This window comes from Cervus elaphus, chromosome 1 (assembly GCF_910594005.1).
Source record: "Cervus elaphus chromosome 1, mCerEla1.1, whole genome shotgun sequence".
NCBI classification, from domain to species: Eukaryota; Metazoa; Chordata; class Mammalia; order Artiodactyla; family Cervidae; genus Cervus; species Cervus elaphus.
In genome coordinates this window covers 86,985,987-87,005,326 of record NC_057815.1, presented here as the reverse complement: position 1 = coordinate 87,005,326, position 19,340 = coordinate 86,985,987, and the positions used below count along the sequence as shown (strand labels likewise).

General features: G+C 44.3%; 1 protein-coding gene across 5 annotated transcripts in view; it reads right to left on the bottom strand.

Moving 5' to 3' along the window:
* The window catches only part of EXT2 (exostosin glycosyltransferase 2), a 139,106-nt gene that overhangs the window by 38,633 nt on the left and 81,133 nt on the right, over positions 1 to 19,340 (bottom strand). For all 5 annotated transcript variants that reach the window (XM_043909952.1, XM_043909922.1, XM_043909932.1 and 2 more), the window contains 2 exons: positions 11,879 to 12,068; positions 2,122 to 2,288 (listed from right to left, as the gene is read on the bottom strand). In XM_043909952.1, the coding sequence (XP_043765887.1) occupies positions 2,122 to 2,288; positions 11,879 to 12,068 (357 nt within the window). The remainder of the gene's footprint in view (positions 1 to 2,121; positions 2,289 to 11,878; positions 12,069 to 19,340) is intronic.

Below are 19,340 nucleotides of genomic sequence, written 5' to 3'. Positions count from 1 at the left end.
CATTGGAAAAGACTCTGACGCTGGGAAAGATTGAGAGTGGGAGGAGAAGGGGACGACAGAGGATGAGATGGTTGGATGGCATCACCAACTCAATGGACATGGGTTTTGGTGGACTCTGGAAGTTGGTGATGGACAGGGAGGCCTGGCGTGCTGCAATCCATGGGGTCACAAAGAGTCAGACACGACTGAGCGACTGAACTGATATATAGTTATTTATATATAATATGCATTATATGTAATTATTTATATATATTTCCATGTATGTTAAATTATTTATGTCTATATATAAAAAGGGCTTCCCTGGTGGCTCAGAGGGTAAAGCGTTTGCCTGCAATGTGGGAGACCTGGGTTTGCTCCCCGAGTCAGGAAGATCCCCTGGAGATGGAAATGGCCACCCATTCCAGTACTCTTGCCTGGAAAATTCCATGGACATAGGAGCCTTGTAAGCTACAGTCCATAGGATTACACCTGGGGGAATATGAGCTTTTAATTTTTGGTGCTGGTGGTCACAGGGGGATTCCTATTTCTTCCCTTTAAAATCCACTTTTAGTGGACATTGAATTTCCAAATACATGAGGTTTTCTAAAGTATCTTTGATATTAATTTCTTAAATACTTTCTTCTCTGCAATAACTGTGTTGTTTTTCAGTCTTCTAACTTTATTGAAGCTTTTAATAGCTAAATCAAAGATATCTCTTGGTAAATGTCATATTGCACTGGAAAATAGGTGAGTTACTTTCATATCTTTAAAAATATGGTTTCTAACATAACTCCACAGTGGTAAGAGAATAGACTCTATGATTTCAATACCTTTAGACCATGAGATTTTTGCACCTTGTTTTATGTCCCTGGCTATATTCCAATGTCTCCTAGTTTACTGTGTATGGGAACTTGAACAGAATTTGTATCCTATTATTGTGTGAAAGTTGTATGAATCTTAATTATGTTGAACTGGTTGATGGTGCCTTTTAGGTCTATTATATCTTCCTACTTTTCTGTATATTCATTCTATTAATTTTTGAAAGTCTGATATTGAAACTCCAACTAAAAATCTTAATTTACCTACTTTAAAAAAAGAACTGTAATATATAGTGGAACTATATGTAACTTTGCTCTGTATTTTCCAAGTCTCCTGTAAATGTGTTATCTTACTTTGATGATTTAAAAAATAAGAAAAAAAAATCCACTTTTAAGGCTTAGAAAATAAATTTCTATAACAAACACATGTACCAAATATGGCTTCATTAAATAAAGTTTCATGATTTCTTAGAACCTCAAATTTAATAGATCCTGAGTCAACTAAAGATCGTTACCTCTCTCCCCAAAGCAGGATGACTATTGGGGATAAATTCCCCCACTTTCCCTTGTGCTGGCTGTGGCTAATTGATGTGCACCCTCTGTTTTGCTTGGGTCTGATACCACCAATTCGCCCCTGCAGCCGCAGGCCTCTGCCTGTCGCCATCAGGCATCTCGCGGACATCCTCCCTGACAGGACGCATCAATTCCTAGTGCTTTTCACCAGGCCTCGGCTCTGGCACTTTCCCCTGGGGAGACCTTTACTGGTCTCCATACTTAACCCTTGAACCCAGCCTAATCCATCAGCCTCACTGAATGAACGGTGATAGAGAATGCTTCTCCCCAAAGACAGGCAGCCGGCCTCTGCACTTAAAACTCAGAAAGCAAGCCATCAATGGGGTCTGCTTTCTGTTTGTCAGTGTCGCCAGCTTCTTCACTTACTGATGTTTTTATTGTGGCTGTGCCCAGCTGCTTGAGTCTGCGCAGTGCTCTTCATGGAGACATCAGTAAAGGGGGCTTGTTAAATCTCATAGATGCTCTTTTGAAAACGCCCCCTGGGACTCTCCTTGGGAGTTCCCCAAATTGGCAGACAGCACAATTGTCATTTTGGAATAGGGTTTCCCCAAAGCTCTAAAGAACAGCTTTGTGACCCACACTCCCAAGCAGTTTTTGGGTGCTACTAGAAATCACAACTTCAGAGAATGAAATATAACCCTCTGTATTAGGAAAGACAGAGAATGAAATATAACCCTCTGTATTAGGAAAGACAAGCAATAATGGGCAATAAATATTAAACATGTAAATGTACTGTTTGAGACCTCCTTACCTCATAACCGAACTGCAGCTCATCAGAGGTCAGCATGATGATATCATCATCAATAGCCAGGACGGCCTCTGTCTCGATTTCATCGTAAGGGAAGAAGCGGTTACTCAACTTGTTTTCAGCCGTTCTCACAACTTTTAACGGAACCCGGATTTTGGGCCACAGAGAATCTGTAAAAAGGAAAAAAACAAAACAAGGTATTTATGACTCTTCTAACTTCTTTGAAAAGATAAACTGGTGAAAGCCGTGTCTCACAAATAAGACAGAAGAATCAACTCAAAGCTGTGACTCTCATGAAATCCACAGGTACGGGGCTTCCCTGGTGGCTCAGTGGTCAAGAATCAGCCTGCCAACGCAGGAGATGTGGGTTCAGTCCCTGATCCAGGAAGATCCCACAGGCCACAGAGCAACTAAGCCCATGTGCCACAACTACTGAGCTGGGGCTCTAGAGCCCAGGAGCCCCAACTACTGAGCCCATGTGCTGCAACTACTGAACTCCTGTGTGCCCTAGGGCCCACGCGCGTAAACAAGAGAAGCCGCTGGAAGGAGAAGCCCTCGCACTGCAGCTAGAGAGGAGCCCCCGCTCTCCACAACTGGAGAAAAAGGCCGTACAGCAATGGAGACCCAGCACAGCCAAAAATAAATAAATAAGATTATGGAAAAAAAAAAACCATGTGCACAACTATAGGAGGACATTCTTAAAGATGAATATATATTATAAATATCTCTCTTCTCTCTATATCCTTACAACACTACTGATGCTTAATGTTGTCCTAACCAGAATCCACAAACAGACTCCAACTCACAACTGAGAGGTAGAGGGGGGCCAAACGACTTGATGAAGGTCACAGGGACAGGCCAGGAGGAGGCATGGGCTCTGCCTGCCTCCTTCTCAGGTCCAAGGTTTGAACACCAGGACTCGACCACCTGACCGCCTCTGCATAATCCTTCCAGGTATGTATACCCAGCCCCAAACTTGCCTGCAGCCCCTCTGGGAAACGTACATGCTGAAAGAAACTGAGAGTGCCCATCTCCATCACCAACGGCTCCCAAGGCTGCCAAAGCTACCCTCACAAAACCATGGCCCTGAAGGAGTTCAGCTTTTCTAACTTAGCACCTCACCCCTCAACAGCCACCCTCTCCTGACTCACTGGGTTTGGTTTCTCATCATGACCAATTTACAGAGTAAATATCAAATTTCCAGGTCTGATTACAAGGGGTTTTCTGGTATGCTGAAGGCACACGAACGTGTGCCTCGCCTTCCATTTTTCCCATTCTGCTTTGAAGCAATTCAACCTCAGGTTCCTCATTTTAAAGTGCTGCATTTAGCACAGCATGAAATTAACACTTCTTTGGTACAGGACCCATGTCCACAGACCTCAGGGTTCTTTACAGAGGGCAGTTTGTTCTTCACGCAACATTTGTCAGATGAGAATAGAAAAGGTATCATATTGCTTCCAGAAGCCCAACACATAATTGTGGGATAGTCTAGCTTTGTGAGAATTGAAGCCCCAAAATGCCTGTGGCCACTCCAAAGTCACCATAGAGAAGGAGAAGTGTGACAGAGGGAAAATCAGGAGGAAAAAAGCTTGCCCTAAGAGACATCAGATAAAATATCTTACTTCTGCATAATTTACAATATGTCCAGGTAAAACAGTGTTGGGGTGCTCCTAGGTTCTTGGAAGAGGCCTGTGAAAGTGAGAGGCCCTGTAATAAAGGAAGATATTCCTTTATATATATATATATATATACACACACACACACATATATATATGAAGAAGATATTCCTTAAGTTCTAAGTAAGCCGAGAGCCTAAAACACCTGGTGGCTCAGATTGTAAAGAGTTTTCCTGCAATGCAGGAGACCCAGGTTCAATCCCTGGGTCGGAAAGATCCCCTGGAGAAGGGAATGGCTACCCATTCCAGTATTCTTGACTGGAGAATTCCATGGACAAAGGAGCCTAACAGGCTATAGACCATGGGGTCACAAAAAGTCAGACACAACTGAGCGACTAACACTTTCAGAGCCTGAAAAAGCTTAGGGCCTAAAAATGTGTTCAACTCCAAAAAAAGCATGCTTGGGAAAGGACTGGAGACCAAGGAAATGATCCAATGGGTCAGTGCCTTTTAATCAATGATCAACCTGGTCCAGAATGACATAATCAAAAAATATCTTCAGAATAAATGGATAGGCACAGGACTAAGAGACTGGAGACCTGAGTTCTGCATTACCCATGGGGTTCTTAGGCAGGTCCCTTCTCAGGGTAAGAATAAGTGGAGAGACAGGAGGGAACCTTCATTAAGCAACCAGTATATGCCAGATACTTTATTTTATAGCTGCACTGTCATTCATCCTCCTGACAACTCTATGGAGCAGAAATTATTTACAAAGTAGGATTCACAAAGCTCAGAGAGGTTAAGTACATCGGCTGGGGTTAGGGCTAAATGATACAGCTGGTATTTGAATCTAAGTCTGTTTAGCATCAAAGACCAAATAGGACCTGCACCATTTATTGCAGCTTGAAAATGTCATGTTTCTCTGGATCTGGAACAAAAACAATCATCCTTATTCTTCTCTGCTTCCCGTTCGCTCTTCCAGTTAAATAAAAGAAATCCCTGTCATAAATCCAAATCCTTAGAAAACATGAATAAATTGTAATACCTAAAAGTGAAGGAAGTTATAGCTCTAACTAGATCAGTGGTTATCTTTAGATCAGTGGTTCTCAAATTTTTTGGTGTCGGGATTCCTTTGTGCCCTTAAAAACTGTTGAGATCCCCAAAGAGATTTTATTTATGTGGGACACACACACACACACACAATTTATTATATTCTGAATGAAAACCAAGGAAACTCTAAAACCCCAAGACACACGAGCACACACTCCATCAGCCAGTAGAGTGGTGATGTCATCCCATGTCGGGCAGGCCCTGGAAAACCCCACTATGCACATGTGAAAAATATAAGCGTGGGAAAGCAGGGTGACTCAGCATTCTCACAGAAAGAATTTCAACCTCACCAGCCCTGTGAAAGGACCTCAGGGATGCTCAGCAGTTCCTGGACTGCACTTTGAGAACCTCTGTAGGAGACCTTGTGTTTAGATTTGGGTACTGCAATAGAGCTGTCCAGCATGGCTCAGATGATAAAGAATCTGCCTGCAATGCAGGACACCAGGGTTCAATCCCTGGATCGGGAAGATTCCCTGGAGAAGGGAATGGCAACCCACTCCGGCATTCTTGCCTGGGGAATTCCATGGACAGAGGAGCCTGGAGGACTAGTCTGTGGGGTTGCAAAGAGTCAGACACAACTGAGCGACCAGCACACAAACGCTTACAACAGAAGTACCAACAAACTGGGAGACATGAGGAGCTGATGAGGATAGTACAGGTACCTGAATCCAGGATCTCTTTAAACTGAGTATGCCAGTTGTCACGCACTGCGTCTCAGCTTCAAATTCACCCTTCACTGCCCTGTGGGTGATATGGCAGCCGACCCCATCACCATTTCCCCTTTGCCCGCTGACACGACATTAAGCCTTATTAGTAAAGGGCGCTGGAGGGACGCTGGGAAGTAAGGGGCTTTGCTTCCTGGTTCAGGGGTGCCTTTTTAATTGCTCCTTTGGTACCTGAGCAGCAGGCAGGGAGCAGCACCCCTCTCCAGCACGTTAAGTGGCACCCCCAAGGGAGGATTCCTAGCAGGTTCTACAGACACCCCAACAGGCTCCCTAAGGAGTCTGGCAGCTCCTCTGCAGGCAGTTTCCTGGCAAGTTCTGTGATACCTTCAGCAGCAACTCAGCTGAGGTTCTGCCCTCAGGTGGTTCCGAGTGAACTGAAGCCCTCGCCAGTACCCCACTGAGTCCAATAACACCCCCGGATGGCCTCCTGTTGAATTCCATGGGTATCCAAAGGGGCTGCTGGTTTCCTGTTTGCTAGTCTTAGCCTGTGGCACCTGAGCAGCCTCACCATGCAGTGGGTCTGAATCCTAGACCAAGCCTGGGGAGGTGCTCTCAATCCCCAAGATGATTTCCTATAATCCTGGGAGCTCTTTTCACCCTTAAGTCACCAATCTCCTAGTCCTAGTTAACAGTTCCGAGTTAATACTTGAACGTTTCCTGTTCAAGTTGCTGTGTGGTTTCTGTCTCCCTCCTGGATCTTGACTAACACACTAGGGCTATCAGAAGGGTTGTCAGATGAAAAGGGGAATTGTTCTCTATGGCTTCTGAAGCTAGAACCATGACCAATGCCTGGGTGAAAGTTACAGGGAAACTGATTCAGAATCAAAATAGGTAAGAATGCTCTAATGAAATGAAATGCCTTCAGCAACACTATGTGCCCTTCTACTTGAAATGTATTAACTTCAGGGACCAAACAAGATACCTGTGAGGACTGTATGGACAGTAACATTTCACAGAGAGATCAGTCTTTGGAAAGAGCTTCAAATCTCAGGTGCCTGCATTCCTTATCAGCCATGTGATCTTGAACAAATCAGTGACTTTGTACCTGTTTCTCTGACTATGAAGATGGGACAGTAACACCATCTCCACCTGTGGCAAGGTGTGAGGAGGAACAGGAACGCGTTCAGCAGCGCAGTGCCCAGCATGTGGCAGACTCCCACCGAATGTGAGCTGTGCTTTCCCTTGCAAGTCTGTGCCTATTTACAGACCAAGGATGTTTTTGAACCCTAAGGAGTGGTGGCAAAGTGGCACATGTTAGATCTCATACATTACTCTGACAATCTAGTGGTATGTCCTCAGCTTTTATCTTCAAAGTCCACTTTAAGCCCAACAGAAACCCTGCCATTCATCCTCTAGAACTGAAAAAACCTAACTTGCCAATGGAACAAAGAAACATGGAACTCTTGCCAAGGAAATTTCACAAGGCAACAAACAGCCCCTCTTTCTGCAATACAGAAAGAGGCTAGAAAATAGGTTAGCTGCTTGCAAGACGTGTAGACGTTCCTCTACCCTGGATGAGAGGGACTCTCACCCAGCGAGTGTGCACAACACGTTCAACAGAGAGTTTTCCAATTCTTTGCCTATGTGTAGCCAGAAAATTACTCAAGACAACGTCTGTAAACAACCTTCCTCGATAAGGTCTTTGATAGGGAAGTTTTAGCAAGTGAGGACAGCCAAATGGGCACAGATGGAAATGTTGAATGAATTGTGGCTTTCTTGGAAAGGTGATTACCTTTTCCTGTTCTGAGCTGAACCTGGAGAGTCAAAGGCAGCTTTGGTAAAAGAAGTCTCCATCTCAACGGTCCAGCTCCCTATGAACCATCGTGACCACAAGGAAGGACTCCAAGTAGAACTCCCAGTTTCTTGTTTTCACAGTTTCAAATAGAACAGGCCTCTAAGGAGGGGACCCAACTTTCTTGGGCTTTTGTATCCCCCTTCTGTGGAACATGGGAACAAGAAGGTGGCTAGCCAAAGAAGCATTATAATTACTCCCTGCCTTAAAGCAGATAATTCTGATATAGGATTTCGATACAGTTTGAAAAAAAAAAATAGGACAGGAATACAAGGTAGGAAAGAAAAACATAGGTGAGAAAGAACAGAAGACTTGTATTTTTCTTTCCATTAATATTTTCAAAAGAATAAGGTTTATTTTTCTGCCTCTCTTCGAGTCCCTGATAAGAACCTGGTTGATCTGCATGATCTCAAATCAGAGATCTGACAAAGCATGATTTCCTTGCTGCTAAACAGCAATCCGAATGGATACAGTGGGGCTCAGGGCACAGAGCATGAGCTTTGGATCCAGAGAGACCTGTGTTCATTTCTGCAGATCTTTGATGTGTGTGTGTTAGTCATTGAGTCGTGTCCAACTCCATGTGACGCTATGGGCTGTAGACCACCAGGCTCCTCTGTCCATGGAATTCTCTAGGCAAGACTACTGGAGTCGGTTGCCATGCACTTCTCCAGGGGATCTTCTGAACCCAGAGATTGAGCCTGGGTCTTTGCATTGCAGGTGGATTCTTTACTGTTTGAGCCACCAGGAAGCCCTAGGGGAAATTACTCAGTTAATCTGAGTTTCACTTTTGTAAATGGGGATAACATCAGCGTCTTCACAGGTTTGTTATAAGCACTGGAGATAATACGTGTAAAGCACTTAGCACAGTTCCCATTCCTTGGATATAAAAGGTACATAATACATGTTATAACAACACTGTATCATTCTCATTTTCACTGCTGTGCGTAGCGGTTCAGTCGTGTCCGACTCTTTGCAGTCCTTTGGACTGTAGCCCGCCAGGCTCCTCTGTCCATGAGATTTTTCAGGAAAGAATGTGGGACTAGGTTGATATTTTCTTCCTGCAGGAGATCTTCCTTACCCAGGCATCTTCACAAATGGGTTCTTGTGAAGTCTCACAAACCTCACTTTGCCTCTGACATTTTGGAGAGGTGCAGACAGAAGAATGTGGGGTGGCTCCCTAGGGTGCAGGAGGAGACAGTACCACAGCAGAGACCTGCGGGTCCTCACACCACCGCTTGGCCCAAATGGGGTCTTTTTCCTTACTCCTTTAAATTATAAATGGAGCTGCATGAATTGTGGCTTGTGTCTCATCCTGCAAATCTGTAGCTGGCCAAACAGAAATGTCACCTTCCATTCACACAAAGTAGTCTGAAAAATAAGATTTCTCAAAAACATTGCCAAGCTTATGAAAAACAAACAGCTGAGCCAACTGACCTGATAACTTTACAGTTTTGAGCTTTAGTCCAACTTGAAGGAGAAAAAGAACTCCTTGTGCTAAGGATTTTTTTAAAATGTGTATTGATTAACAGTTTTCTCCAAGTTGGATGCCAGAAACCATGTGAGCAAGGAGAACTCTCCAACTTGGCAAAGGTACTACGAAACGTTCAGATTGTCTGACGATGACCCCAAGTCCATCCTGGGGATCACTGTCACACACAACCACAGATGCACAAAATCAACCATCCGGTTATCTCTGTACAAATCTCAGGCTTCCTCCAGAAGTCCTCAACCAGCCTGGGGAACAGAAGGTCCCTAGATCCTCACTCCCCACAGTCCCAGAATTCAGCTTGAAGGAAGGGCGCTCCTGATTCTGCTTCTCGATTGCCTCCATCCTGACGGACCACTCTGAAATGCTCAGCCAATCCCATCCTGCCTATTAAGAACTGTGGAAGTAGCAATCCGAAGCTGGGTGGCCACAGGGGAGTTCCCTGAGATCAATTTAAATTTAAAAACTGAAATCAGTTAAAACAGAAGGCTGAATTAAACCTATCTGAAATGTACGATGGAACAGCTTCCTTCAGGCTGAGGCCAGGGGCCAAGCCTAACAACCTCCATATCCATCAAGCCGGGAAACTGAAAAGCTGGGGTCGGAGGAGGGCAGTGGCTTGCCTTTTCGTCTGACAGAGCTCAAAACCAACGTGACGAAAGCTCACTGGAAATTTCTATTGCCTAGTCTAAGTATTTACTTAAACTTCAAACCCAGCAATTTAGACTTAAATGTAACCGAAAAGAAAATACTATTTGGTTGGGAGAGTGAAAAAAAAAAAAAAACTGGAGGGGAGGGATTTCTGCCTACACTAATCCTCCCAGCAGCAGACATGTTAACCACAATATTTATTTTAGTAAATGTAGAGAAAGCGAAAAACATCACTTTTGCCTCTAATATTTCAAAGCCTTGGACTTGTCTTTTAAAAAATATATATGTTACTAATGCCGTACATGAAAAATCAGATGCCTTTGCTGGCAAGAGGGCCAGAGCTGACAGCCCCATTTACCAACTGAACAAACACCCTACAGAAGATTAAACATGGTTCATGTTCTCTCCCAAACAACCACAACGTCAGAGCCAGAGCCCTGACCTAAAAACCACTGTTAGAAAAAAAGCTGGTCCAGCCCCTGAATGTGTCAAAGTTTGGGTCTCATCAGCTGAGGGTTCTTTCCTCTCTAGAGCCAAAATATTTCAAAAATAAACTACACTCTTGGTCATGACATTCAGCACTACACTTTGGTAGCATGTACCAAAAATTAAAACTGAACACCCAACTCCAGAACCTACGTTTGTCCTATTGCTTTTAGTGACAGCAATGTAGGCAAGCACCTTAGACCAAGAAGGAAGAAAACGATTTCTCTTTTCTCACAGTTTGCAGTGATACTGGCCCTAAAGAAGTGTCTCAAAGCCACATTAAATAAGTCACCTTATGCCCAAAGTGGCTAACCCGGGTTTCTAAGGAGAAGTCTCCTCTGCATTTAGCACCAGCACTGCCTGTCTGGTGGGTGGGGCGCAGCCGGGAGGCTCCTGCTCTGGAAGCTGGTGGCCTTGGCGTGCAGGGGGGAGACTGCAGATATGACACACAGCTGTCCCAGCTCCAACAAGGGACACGCAGCCTTCCTTCTGAAATACAACCCATCCCTTTATGAATGAAGACACGGATCAGCAATGCAGTGCCTCCGATCCACCTCACTCTGGGTGGACCTGGGCTTCTGATGACCCTCCCTGCTGTCCCTTTCAGTCCCCTCAGCCTCCTCCTCCTTCCCCTTCCCGTCAGTCTCGTCCTCTCTCCCTCTGAGAAGATGCCAACATCCTCTTTTTTCTTCTACCCCTTTCTGTCCCCCTTATTGAGAGTCAAACAAACAAAACAAAAATCCAAGAATGTCGGCACAAAAGCATGATAATAATAACAACAATAATAAACACAGTGAGCTTCAGGGCATACTATGGGCTTTCATGTAAAATAGCTACTTTGTTTACTAAACTGTGGCTCCCTGAATCTAAAAAGCAAGTATTGATGCAGAGAACAAAAGTCCCACCAAGGAAAAAATTTTTAAAGTCTCAAGAGGGCATTTAAATCCTGATTTGCCTCACAGACAGAAGTACATTCTTCTCCCAGCCTAGACTATGGATCTACTGCTGGGGTTTCCAAGGTTGACTATCCCGACTTCAGGATAACCAATTAAACGGGAACAGCCATAAAAAGTGCAGATACTACTGTCAGGCAATAAACTAGACCTTATCGGTGATAGTGGTGCACATTACAAACTTCAAACTCATTCCTTGCTCTAATCCATCAGAAACTTCCTGGCTTTAATAGGCTATAAAGGGCAGGGGCTTTGAAGTCTCTGGGATTAGGATCCATAATAGACGGACTGAATGAGAAACGAAATGCAGGTGGAACGTACATTATGCGTCTTGAATTAAAAACAAATCCAATGAATCAAACAGGCTCACCCCGAGCTGCCAGTCAGCAGATTATAGGGCTGGCCAAGGCGAGGGACAGAGTGATTAAGGATGAGCTGGTGGGAACTTCCAGCGAGGGCTCACTTTAAGGAGCTGATTCAAGCCTGGGAGGGCGCGCTTTGCTGACTTTGCCCATCAGAGGTGAGGCCGTCCTTTTTGAAGAAGAGCACGGTATCAGAGCCGAGATAAGGAAGGAGAAAACTAATGCCTTTTAAACTGACTTTTCATGTAAACAAATCAGCTGAGAGGGCTGAGGGAAGCTAAGATCTGTTTTCCCAAGGCTGATGGCCTTTGATCCTATTGATTCCTAAGCCCTCAAACACTTGCGGCTACAGAGCATGCCGTGGGCTTAAACGGGCCACCCTAGAACAAGAACAAGATGACTGAGAAAACCAGGGTCACGCTGCCTCAGGAATGGCGTTGCTGTTGACAAAGCAGGAAAGTTCATTTAAGACAAAGGGTGCAAATCATTTGTCTATCCAAAAAAACTTGATCCCATTGAGATGAACACGAACGTCCAAACCGGGCCTTTCCAGACACGCTGTCTCGCCACTCTTCTTACCTTCAGGAGGGTTTTTATTCTGATTGTTCCAGACGACCAGTAACTTGGAGAGGCTGGGCACCTTGGACACTTCAGTGATGACCCGGAAGAGGCTCTCCACTCGGTCGTAGGTGAGGACGATGGCCGTGAAACCTTGAGATTGCGGGGGGATGAGGGGGAGGAAGAGAGGGTTGCTCACACTGCCCCACTTCTGCAAGAGAACAGATTCATGCGGGTCAGAGAAGGATCTAGTAACAATGGTGCTGATCTCTTTCTCAGCGTCACCAATAAACCTGAACGAGGGAGACTCGATCGCTCTTACTAGGACCAATCCAAGAGGCAACTGTCCAAAGTCTTCCCCACCTCAAAATCTGCACTGATGTTCTTTAACTGAGCTTGGCCCTGATACCCTTAAAAAAAGGAGCAGAGAATTTCTGCAGCTAAGAGGAGATGTCTAGTTAAACATGACAGATTTAAACACACGCATTTATCTCCATTCCCTCCCCAAACCCACTAAAACGGCAATTAATAAATATAAAATATAAATCTACCCAGACAATGAAATGGGAACAGAGACAGCAGCTGATGAGCAGCATCAACATGCTTCTGAAAAGACTGAAAAGGGCTGGAGAAGTGGTGACAGGGCAGAGGGTGAGAGTTGCAACCCAAGTGCTATAAAAGGGGTGGCGGGGCAACAGGGCAAGCAAGTCCCAGCTGTTAGCTACACGATGGCCCAGGGATTGTGCTTGCTGGGACCTCATGAGGTAAGAGGGGGAGGGTGAACATAGTTAAAGTATGTGTAAGGAGCAGTGACAGACTCGGGGCATAAGCGTTCCCATCACCTGCCCACTCAACCAGAAAACTACTCTTCTTCCTTACCCAAGCCACAGAAGGGAGATTGATTCTCTGAGAAAACTAAAGCTCTAGAAATGGAAACATAGGTACCGAAAAGAGGGAAATGCAGTTAGAGCCTGTATTTTGAACGATGAGGTCTACAGCTTCTTCCCCCTCTAGCGACCCAAACATTAGCAGCCATGTGGTTACTTGCCACTCCATGACCTGACAGCGAAGCCCCATCACCCTACAGCGAGGCCCCACCACCCCACAGCGAGGCCCCACCACCCTACAGCGAGGACCCACCACCTCACAGCGAGGCCCCACCACCCCACTGTGAGGCCCCACCACCCCACAGCGAGGCCCCACCACCCCACAGCGAGGCCCCACCACCCTACAGCGAGGACCCACCACCTTACAGCGAAGCCCTCTAGGTAACAAGCTTCTCTTAAACAAAAAACTTTTGATCAACTTTTTAGAGCTTCCACAGATCCTAGAATCAGACATTTCAAGAACATCTTCAGCATGAACAATAGAAAACAAAAAGAAAAACAAGAAGTCAGAGAAAACAGAGACAACAGAAGAAGCAGAGGGGTGGTGGTTTAGTTGCTCAGTCGTGTCCAACTCTTTGCGACCCCATGGACTATATAGTCCATAGAATTCTCCAGGCCAGGATACTGGAGTGGGTAACCTTTCCCTTCTCCAGGGGATCTTCCCAACCCAGGGGTTGATGCCTTCCGTATTGCAGGCAGATTCTTTACCAGCTGAGCCACGAGGGAAGCCCAATAATTCATGTAGTAAACAATGCACCCATTTAAGGTACACAATGGGTTTTGGTATATTACATTGTTAAATTTTAAAAACTGGTAAAATATAACATGAAATCTGCCATTTCAAACATCTTTAAGTGTACAATTCAGTGGCATGAATTACATTCATATGCTTTTACATGAAAAGCTTAACTTCAGGACGTAACTTCAGCTTCACCAGGAGGAGGCTGAATATGAAATGGCCTGTTTTTCTGGCTGCTCACACTCTTTAGTCTTTTCATACTCTGGGAGTTCCAAGGTTTCCCCCATCAACCTCATCCATATCACTGATGGACACCCATCACCACGTATATGACAACAGCTGTCTGCCAGATGTAACAGTGTGGGACAGGAAATGCACACAAACACATGGAATACACATGGATGGGAACTCAAGGAGACTGAATGGGATTCCTGGAGTCCTAATGTCATCAGGATATTAATGCCAAAATGTCCACAACAGGCCATAATTAAGATTTCACAACCAACAGACACAACAGGAAGGACTGTTTTCCTAAGGCTGACTTTTTGTTTCCACAATATCACACTTGGGCATTAAGCCGTGGTCTTAGGAAGATGCCTGGATCTTGGTGTTTCTACCCTGCATCTGATCACCTTTGCAGGAACACCTTTTCATTTTCTACTCCTATCTTATTCGTCACAGTTTCCTGACTTGTATGGAAACGGAAGTCAGGAAGTAGCCCTGTGTGTTAAGTCACAGTTAATCCCCGAGGTTCGTGGTCTCTCTGCCCTCACCAACCCAGCCCACTCATCAACCCCTCCCAATACAAAACTCATGTGCTTGAAAATTACCATTTTAAATGGAAAAGAAAAAAAAGTTTTTAAAGATGTAAAATAATTTAATACGTGACATCAAAATAGTCAAGATTTGCTAAGTACTTTGGTTTCCCTGATAGTTCAGCTGGTAAAGAATCTGCCTCCAATGCAGGAGACACCGGTTCGATTCCTGGGTCAGGAAGATCCGCTGGAGAAGGGATAGGCTATCCACTCCAGTATTCTTGGGCTTCCCTTGTGGCTCAGCTGGTAAAGAATCTGCCTGAAATGTGGGAGACCTGGGTTTGATCCCTGGGTTAGGAGGATCCCCAGGAGGAGGGAAAGGCTACCTACTCCAGTATCCTGGCCTGGAGAATTCCATGGACCGTATGGTCCATGGGGTCGCAAAGAGTTGGACACGACTGAGCAACTTTCACTTTACTGTGAGGCGCTGTGCTTTACATATATTATCTCATTTGAGCCTCATGACAACCCCAAAATAGATGGCTACCACTCTCATTTTACGGATAATGAAACTGTGGGATTAGAAATAGTGAATGATGTCTGATCATCTGCTTTACCAGTCCAGAAAGGAAAGAAGAAACAGTGAATGATGTTCATGGTCACATAACCTAGACGTGACAGAGCGGGAAAGCCCAGGCTGTCTGACTCCAGAACACCAGGATGTGGAGTTTCACGGCCCTTCCCCAGGTTGAGGTAAGCATCACCATTTACAGACTCTGGAAACTGGAACTGTGGGGAAACTCCAGAGCTTATAACTTCTAGCTCTTCTCTGAGACAGAAATGCTGAAGGTTTTCTTGATTCTTGATGATCAAATCTGGGCCAATAAGTAAGAGACCACCTAAACACTATGATTTCAGAGGGTACACGGAATAAAAACATACCAAATACATAACACTGACACAAAGGGAGCACATAAATTTAAAAAGGTAAATACACCTCTAACACAGGAGGAAAAACTATTAAACCTCCAACAAAATGAGGTCTGTTCTTCAGAAGTGGGGAACGCCAGCACACTTGCATGCCTCTATGACATTCAAAGGAGGGGAAAAATTCCCTGAGAGATGCAAAGCGTGGTTTCAGAAAATGAATCCCTTGGAATTTAAACCCCCCAAAAGGCATCACAGCTCTGGTTTCACAGCGCTGCCAGGAGAAGAAACGAAGTCTCTGGCAAGACAATAGATCCTGTCTCATCCCGTATGCCAGCTCCCTTTGGGAAGTGGATGGTTATGGGATGCGGGAGGAGACGAAGGGTGGGTAGGAAATGGACAGTAACTTGTCTCGGCTCTCAATTTTTCCACACCGCTCACTTGCATGCCAAACAGGGCTTGAATACTGGAGAAGCAGAAACGGCAACATATTGAGGGAGACAGGGCACATAAAGGAGCGTAACAAGCTCTGAAATCTTGCCAACAGTTTCCCATGAAACACAGACATTGAGATGAACACGGAGACAACACAGAAACTGCTGAGCATGAATTTACTGTTACAAGCTTGACACTTTACTGTAGGATATGCCACCAACACTGATGCAAATGACTTCAAAAAAGTGAGTCAGCACATTTGAGGTCAGTTTTAGAATCACATGTCCTTAATCAGAACCCAGGTTCTTCGCTTACCAGCTGTGTGACCTGGGCAAAGCACTTAACATCTCTTGCACCTCAGTTGCTGAATCTACAAGCTCATGGTAAAACTACAACTTTTCTAGGTACAAGTACAAGTGTTAGTCGTTCAGTTGTGTCATACTCTTTGTGACGCCATGGACACCAGGCTCCTCTGTCCATGGGATTTCCCAGGCAAGAATACTGGAGTGGGTAGCCATTCCCTTCTCCAAGGGCTATTCCAGACCCAGGAATCGAACCCGGGTCTTCTAGACTGCAGGCAGATTCTTTACCACTGAGCCATGAGGGAAACTCTTTTCTAGGTAGTGTTACTTAACACAATAATTAAATTATTAACGTCTTACTTATTTCTTAACAATCTAGATGTTAATAACAGTAACAAGGTAATAAATGTAAAGTACCTGACACATACAAACATTCGACAAAGGAAACCAACAGACGGTCTTATGGGAATAGGAATTTCCCCGGGATTCACTTTCTGCAGGTCTCAAAAGCGGGGTGAGAGGTGGCTAAGTCATCATGAGGTATCTTCCAGCCACTAGGATTTTAAATGAATCCCTTCTTCCTCTCTTCCTTTACCTCAGCATGCTCTGGGGTCCTGATTTACCTGGATTCTTCTTCCTCTCCAAATACACTGTTTTTATTTTCATAATTTTCTCTTTTCTGTCCTATTCATTATATTTTAGCTATCTTGAAAGCTTCATGAAAACCAGAGTCGTAACTGCTATTAACACCCAGCATTTAGCACAGTGCTTGGTGCGACTCAACAAAAACATGTTTAAAAATGACTAAGCGCAAATTGTGTTCTTTCTGTTCTCTGTGCATGGGTGTGAACAGCTAATGTACATTCAAATGAGTGACATCAAAGCTCTGAAATGGTTTCCAACTTAGTTCATTCATTTAAAATACTCATCCACAATCTTATCGTTCTAAGTATTCTGAAGAAGTGTAGGGTTAGGATATTTAACAGACAGTGTGAATCTGGATGCTGCCATTTACTGTGGTGTGGAAAGCCTCTTCTGTGACTCTTAGTTTCCTCACCTGTAAAATGCAGAGCCTGACAGTACCTACCTCCAGATTATGCACGTGAGCACTTAGCCCAGGGCTCAACACAGAGCTCCAGGGATGGTGAAAGTAGAAGTCACTCAGTCGTGTCTGACTCTTTGTGACCCCATGGACTATACAATCCATGGAATTCTCCAGGCCAGAATACTGGAGTGGGTAGCCTTTCCCTTCTCCAGGGGATCTTCCCAACCCAGGGATCGAACCCAGGTCTCCCGCATTGTGGGCAGATTCTTTACCAGCTGAGCTACCAGGGAAGCCCAAGAATACTGGAGTGGGTAGCCTATCCCTTCTCAAGGGGATCTTCCTGACCCAGGAATTGAACCGGGGTCTCCTGCATTGTAGGCGGATTCTTTACCAACTGAGCTATCAGGGAAACTAGGAACAATAGTTGAAAGCAAACACAAAAAACTAGCTCATTCCAATTCATATTCTCGTCTGCCAAAACAACAGTATTAGGAGCTCGGCAATCATTCCATCAGTATGATTTTTGGTGCTCATTCATTCAGTCAACATTTCCTGAGCATAAACTATAAGCCAAGAATAGGGTTAAAGACGCAAAGACAAATTCCTTCTCCTCAAACAGTTCATAATCTGGTAGGGAAGACAGCTAGGTAAAAAGACAAATTATAACACAAACAACAAGTACTAAAACAAGGTCCTCCACAAACAGATGGACAAACATACCGTGTTCATGGATTGGAAGAATCAATATCATCAAAATGGCTATTCTACCCAAAGCAATCTATAGATTCAATGCAATCCCTATCAAGCTACCAACGGTATTTTTCACAGAACTAGACCAAAGAATTTCACAATTTGTATGGAAATACAAAAAACCTCGAGTAGCCAAAGTAATCTTGAGAAAGAAGAATGGAACTGGAGGAATCAACCTGCCTGACTTCAGACTCTACTACAAAGCCACAGTCATCAAGAGAGTATGGTACTGGCACAAAGACAGAAATATAGATCAATGGAACAGAATAGAAAGCCCAGAGATAAATCCACGAACCTATGGACACCTTATCTTTGACAAAGGAGGCAAGGATATACAATGGAAAAAAGACAACCTCTTTAACAAGTGGTGCTGGGAAAACTGGTCAACCACTTGTAAAAGAATGAAACTAGAACACTTTCTAACACCATACACAAAAATAAACTCAAAATGGACTAAAGATCTAAATGTAAGACCAGAAACTATAAAACTCCTAGAGGAGAACATAGGCAAAACACTCTCCGACATAAATCACAGCAAGATCCTCTATGACCCACCTCCCAGAATATTGGAAATAAAAGCAAAAATAAACAAATGGGACCTAAGGAAACTTAAAAGCTTTTGCACTACAAAGGAAACTATAAGTAAGGTGAAAAGACAGCCGTCAGATTGGGAGAAAATAATAGCAAATGAAGCAACAAACAAAGGATTAATCTCAAAAATATACAAGCAACTCCTGCAGCTCAATTCCAGAAAAATAAATGACCCAATCAAAAAATGGGCCAAAGAACTAAACAGACATTTCTCCAAAGAAGACATACAGATGACTAACAAACACATGAAAAGATGCTCAACATCACTCATTATTAGAGAAATGCAAATCAAAACCACAATGAGGTACCATTACACGCCAGTCAGGATGGCTGCTATCCAAAAGTCTACAAGCAATAAATGCTGGAGAGGCTGTGGAGAAAAGGGAACCCTCCTACACTGTTGGTGGGAATGCAAACTAGTACAGCCGCTATGGAAAACAGTGTGGAGATTTCTTAAAAAACTGGAAATAGAACTGCCATATGACCCAGCAATCCCACTTCTGGGCATACACACTGAGGAAACCAGATCTGAAAGAGACACGTGCACCCCAATGTTCATCGCAGCACTGTTTATAATAACCAGGACATGGAAGCAACCAAGATGCCCATCAGCAGATGAATGGATAAGGAAGCTGTGGTACATATACACCATGGAATATTACACAGCCGTTAAAAAGAATTCATTTGAATCAGTCCTAATGAGATGGATGAAACTGGTGCCCCTTATACAGAGTGAAGTAAGCCAGAAAGATAAAGAACATTACAGCATACTAACACATATAGATGGAATTTAGAAAGATGGTAACGATAACCCTATATGCAAAACAGAAAAAGAGACACAGAAGTACAGAACAGACTTTTGAACTCTGTGGGAGAATGTGAGGGTGGGATATTTCAAAAGAACAGCATGTATACTATTTATGGTGAAACAGATCACCAGCCCAGGTGGGATGCATGAGACAAGTGCTCGGGCCTGGTGCACTGGGAAGACCCAGAGGAATCGGGTGGAGAGGGAGGTGGGAGGGGGGATCAGGATGGGGAATACGTGTAAA